We start from the raw sequence: 5,505 nt of genomic DNA, 5'->3' as shown, positions 1-5,505 counted from the left end.
CTTTTTTCTTTTTCTTTTTTCTTGACATGGTTTTATATAGCCCACGCTGGTCTAAAATCCACTGCGTAGTACAGGGTGACCTTGAACTTCTGATCCTCTTGCCTTTATCTCCCAAGTGGGAGGTCTTCTTTAGAGCCACACTAGTCTACCGCTCTCACCACCCTGAGCAAGAGATAAGATGTAGAGCCCACCACATTCCAGAAGGGCTATTTTTGTTTTTAAGCATTGCACAATTGAAGTGACTACCTGCCTGGTACCTACATACCTTCCCTTGACAAACCATACCAGCTAGGGACTAGCTCAATGACAGAACACTTGCCTAGTGTGTACAAGGCCCTGAGTTCAATTTCCAGTGTTGGAAAACAGAACCAAACAAAGTCTCCTTTACCGAAGCTTGGAGATGCAGTACATCTGTAGGCTCAGTGTTGGGAGTTAGATAAAGGATCTGGATTAACCCCAGCTTTAGCTGTAGTAGTAAAGTTTGAGGATAACACGGGTTAAAAGAAATGTCTTTAAAAAGAAAAGGAGAAAAACAAAAACCATGAGCCCTCCTCGGGGAGGTTGCCACGTCGCCTGCCGTTTTGCTGCTAGAAGCTCTTTCCTTCTCCACAACTCAGTCTGTCATTCATGCACACCGCATTTCCCAAAGATGCAGTAGATCCAACACGCACTCCCTAACCCCCCCATACCTCATTTTCATAACCTGTCCCCTGGAGGACACAGGTGAGAGAGCATCTCCCTGGAGTGTCCTAAATGCCCAAGTGTCCCTGAAGTGAACTGAACCAGAGATGCTGTGAGGGTGACTGAGAAGGGAGGCTGCCCTTGGAGCATGTGTAGGTCACAGGGAGCGAGGTGGGGAGGAGTTTGTAGTAGTCCTGGAGAGGGATCTAACCTCAGAAACAAACCTGATCATTTCTGAATGCTTTAGAGCTCTGGGTGAAAATGAATAAAGGAAGGAAGGAATGACGTGGATACACTTAGAAAAGTGAGGTAACGGGAAAGTACATCTTTACTGGAGAACCAAAGGCAGCATGTCTATGCAAAGACCCCAAATCTGGGAAAAGTTTCACTGGCCTAGGAAGTGATGACTGATTAGTGGGCAGGGCAGATGGCAGGCCGGTGGAGGCGGAGTCTGGGGCACTTAAACTAGGAGAAGTAGTCAATGCATGGTCAGCCTGGTGTGAGATGAGGATGCCGGAAGCCTGAAGACTGGTCAGCAAGCGGTGACCCAGAGCAGAAACATCTGGGGAGTCTAGGTGGGAGATCCTATGGGCGGCCGAGGTTGCTACTGTCCCCATTCCAGTCACTCAGCTTCGGCCAGTTCCTACAGCAACCCTTTGTCAGGCTCAGTCGATGACGCCTTGGCGCTCTCTAGCGCCTCCTGTGACGTCAAGAGTCCGACCTGAGCATTCTCGGGGTCTGCGAACAAGCCTAAGGAGCCGCTTGCGGTGCGGGAGCGCGTCATGTTGAAGAAGATTACTGAAAGGCAGTCCCCGCCCAAGTTGCTCGGTGGGTGCGCGCCCCCCGCGCGGGGTGCTGGTTGCTATGGACGCTACGGCGGCCGCTTGAGGGCAGGATCGCGGGGGGGGGGGGGGGGGCTGCCGCGCTGCGCAGTCATCTTGGGGGCGGGAAGCGCAGGGCCAAGGCTGGTAACCCCGGGCGGCACCATGAAGGCCATCAAGAAGGAATCCCGTCTCAAAATGCCAACCAGCAAGATCCTGGAGAACGCAGAGAGCGTCAAAGGTTGGCCCTGGAGGCCTTGGGTGCTCAGGAAAAAACAAAACAAAACATACAGGGATGCTTGGGCTGGGATTAGGACGCAACAGATGCCAGGGAGGGTCACTGTAACCTTGGAGTACAAAACATGGGCAGAAATCTCAGAAGGGAGGCACAGGGTCCTGGTATTTGGTGGAGGTAACATGGCAAGTGAGGTACTAACAGAGAGCTTCCGGGGTCAGCGGCAGGGGACAAGCCTTGGACAGGACGAGTAAGAGAGCTCCAACTCAAATCATATATTATAGGGTGGTACAGATGGCAGACTCCTGGGATGAGATGCCAAAGAACCAGGGAGCACCTGATGAGGTTCTTGGGAATTGAAGCAGGGGTCACCTAAGAGTCTTGGGGGGGGGGGCAGGAATCCACAAGTAAAAATAACACCCAAAACTCTTAACTCCATTGGTTTCAGAGTGCTATTTACTTCTTACCACTTGGCCTTTCTAGCCTTGTGACAGATATCTAGTTTAACGTGGACTAACGTGGACTACCGTGATTGTTTCCATGGGCAACCACTCCCTTTTTTGAAAATTTCCAGCTGGGGATGGAACCCAGGGGCCCTGTGTATGCTAAGCAAGCATTCTGCGCCTGAGGTATCCCTTGCTCTGTTTTTTATTTATGGAGGTCTGACCTGTGCGGACACTGGTAGACACTGGGATTGTGATTCCAATCCTCAAGAAACCAAATCAAGACCAGGAGGAATAGCAACAAACTTAGCAGAGCAAATAGGACACCTATGGAAGTTATGGGTGCTCAGAGCTTCTGAACTAGGCCTGGGTTGGTAGATTTAGAGGGAAGGGTTTTCTGAAGTAGATGGCATTAAAGAAAAAGATAACTAAAAAAAAAAAAAAAAAAAAAAAGGAAGGGCTTGCTTCCCTGGGCTCAGAGAGCAGTGCGAATTCACGGATCAATGAACATAGGATCCAGAGAACTCAGTGTGACAAGGCAGGGGCCAGACCATGAAAGGGCTTCCCATGCAAAGTCAGAAAGTCTTGGTGTGTGACCTTGCAGGCCCTGAGGGGACCCAGCCTCCTAGAGCTGGTACAGCACACAGTGAAGAAAGGGCAGGCCTAGAGTCAGTAGAATCCCCTTAGGAGGCTCAGAGAACTAATAAGACTCTAGTGGGTTTTTCTTTTTTTTTGGTTTGGTTTGGTTTTTTTTTTTTTTTTATTTGTCTTTCTCTTATGTCTCTTCATAGTATAAAAAGCTGGTACTGTTGGTGCTGTTTTATGACATACTTTTAATAGTTGAGAGAGAGAGAGAGAGAGAGAGGAGAGAGAGAGAAATCAGTTTCCTTTCTCAAGGGCAGCCAAGGGCTCTCCTGGCCATTGCCTCGTGCTCACCTACTTTCAGGGAGATCTTAATCAGATTTGAACTTTCTGCTGTAAACAGATCAAGGAAGGATTTTTTTTCACCGAGTGTTTGTTTTTAATAAGGCAAGGATTCAGTTTGTTAAATAGGCTTTGAGTTAAAAGCATACACCAGAGTGAGGAGGAAAAAAAAATTAAAATGTTTAACATGCAAGGTCCCTTGAACTTTTGGGAGGTAGCGTGCCTGCCTCCCCAGTGTCACGTGTCCAGCCCACAAGCATGATCTTTTAGCCTTGTGCTGTGTGTCTCTGAGTCTCTGATCTGTGAGCTTTATAAAGGCAATCAAACATATCTAGGAACCTGTTTAAGCGGCCTGAACTCCCCACTGAGTCCTGTGGCTCTCCTTGGCCTTGTTGCTAAGCAACCAGTAAATCAGATGCCCCTGGACCCCAAGACTCCAAGGACAGCTCTGCTCTTCCTGCCTTGGTCCCCCCAGCTCAACCCTGAAGTTGGTTTCCCAAAGATTTTCAGCTGAGGAACATTTGTGTAAGAAGTAGGGAAAAAAAAATCAGATCCCATCTCTACCCTGTCTGTTACTCGCCCTCTTCCTGACCCCTTAACAACTCTTGCCTAAGCTCCAACAGAAGTATCACCTGACTGTCCCATTCAAAGGGGCTGTGTCTGACCCCCTCAGCTGTCAGGACAGAGAAATGTTCACCAACAACCCTGTTAAGCTTGCGTTTCCAGAACAAAGCATATGGGCCTCAGGTTCAGGGTGGCCCTCCTTTAGCCTGTGTGGTCCTCCAGGACACTGGAGCTGCCCTCAATCTGAGGACTGGTCCTTCCTGACTGGTCTGCCTCCAGTCTGTCTATCTCAGTCACTGGATTGGTCATTCTGAAATGCCACTCTGAACACTCCACTCTCCTGTACTGGAGGGTCACATGCCTGATCTAGACTTCATTTCATATCCATTATGAAGATTATACATATATATGGTACTCAGTGAATTATCATCTCTGGCATAAACTTAATATATATATATATATATTATATATATATAACAATATATATGTATATATACACACACATGTATATGTATATATACATACACATACATATATATATACATACTTTTTACTGTTTGAAAGTGAAATCATTTTTGTATGTATATATTTATATATATTATATATATACACACACACATATATACACACTTACACAAAAATGGTGCTCAGTGAATTATCTCTGGCATAAACTTTATATGTATATATATATATATATATATATATATACACACACACACACATTAAAATACACATATACACACATTTTTTTGTTATTGTTGTAGTTTTGACTTGGGACAACGTCTCAAAGTCCCCATGCTCTGTTTTCCCTCATCTGGATCAGCAGCCCTGCTTCCCCAGCTGGCTTTCCGGTCATCATACTATACACACCTGCCACATTCAGCTTTGCTCATGCCACAGCCTTCCCTGGAACACCACTGTCTGCAGGTCCACCTCTGCAAAGCATTTGTTTCCTTCCAGCTCCTCCAGGTGGGGAAGCTGTCACTGCGCCACTATCCTGAGAACTTTCTTTTAGGTCTTCAACTCTGTTGATTGGCATGGTGGTTCTTTGAACATCCCATCTGACCTACTAAGTGTGATTTTTGGATGGTATTAACATTACCACTGTGTGTTTGTGTTTGCTTTGAGAAGAACCATATTGCAACCTTTCATACTACCTCCTCTGTCTTTTACAACATGGTAGAAGGTGCTTGGTGAGCCCGGCATTAGTAGCTTACACTTGAAAACCAGAGAACTGAAAAGCTGAGAAAGCTGAGGCAGGAGACTTGCCGTGAGTTCCAAGGCAGCCTGGGCTAGAAGGAGGCCTTGTCTGAAAAGAAAGCAAAACGACAAAAGAAGGAACTTGGCGGATAGTCTTGAGGACAGACCTCACTTTAGAAACACATGTGTTGGTCTAGTTAATCAAATACATACCATCCCCCGACTGTGTAGAGTGACAGCATTTATTGTGATGTGCTCAAGGTAGTTCAAACTTGAGGGCAGAGCTATCAAGGGCTCCTTTAGTCTCAACCAATCAGGGTCTGGGTTGCTCCCTGAGCATGGTGGGAGCTTTGGCCCCAGGAATCTTCAGCAGTGTTGAGTGCTTGTTATTTATATGTTTCTTCCAGTGATTCTATACCCATCAGTGGAAAGCACATTGGAGCTGTTTAGTCCCTAGGGAAGATGTAGACCAACCAAGGTGATGGGCAGAAGAAACAAATGTCCTGAAAGCATAAATAAACATTCTCTCCCTCCCTTCCTCCCTCCCTTCCTCCCCCTTTCTTTCTTTCTTTCTTTCTTTCTTTCTTTCTTTCTTTCTTTCTTTCTTTCTTTCTTTCTTTCTTTCTTTCCTTTCTTT

General features: G+C 46.5%; 1 protein-coding gene across 4 annotated transcripts in view; it reads left to right on the top strand.

The window, feature by feature from the left end:
- The first annotated feature begins 1,007 nt into the window (after positions 1-1,007).
- The window catches only part of Mycbpap (MYCBP associated protein), a 21,231-nt gene continuing 16,733 nt past the window's right edge, over positions 1,008-5,505 (top strand). For 2 of the 4 annotated variants that reach the window (XM_029483101.1, XM_029483102.1), the window contains exon 1: positions 1,635-1,743. In XM_029483101.1, coding sequence (XP_029338961.1) covers positions 1,668-1,743 — 76 coding nt within the window. In that variant the 5' untranslated portion in view covers positions 1,635-1,667. Of the gene's footprint in view, positions 1,510-1,634; positions 1,744-5,505 lie in introns of those variants that run through there. The other 2 variants (XM_021178170.2, XM_029483103.1) reach the window with 2 other exon arrangements.

This window comes from Mus caroli, chromosome 11 (assembly GCF_900094665.2).
Source record: "Mus caroli chromosome 11, CAROLI_EIJ_v1.1, whole genome shotgun sequence".
NCBI lineage: Eukaryota > Metazoa > Chordata > Mammalia > Rodentia > Muridae > Mus > Mus caroli.
Note: the sequence above shows the minus strand (reverse complement) of the source record. Positions and strands in the feature narration are given on the sequence as shown.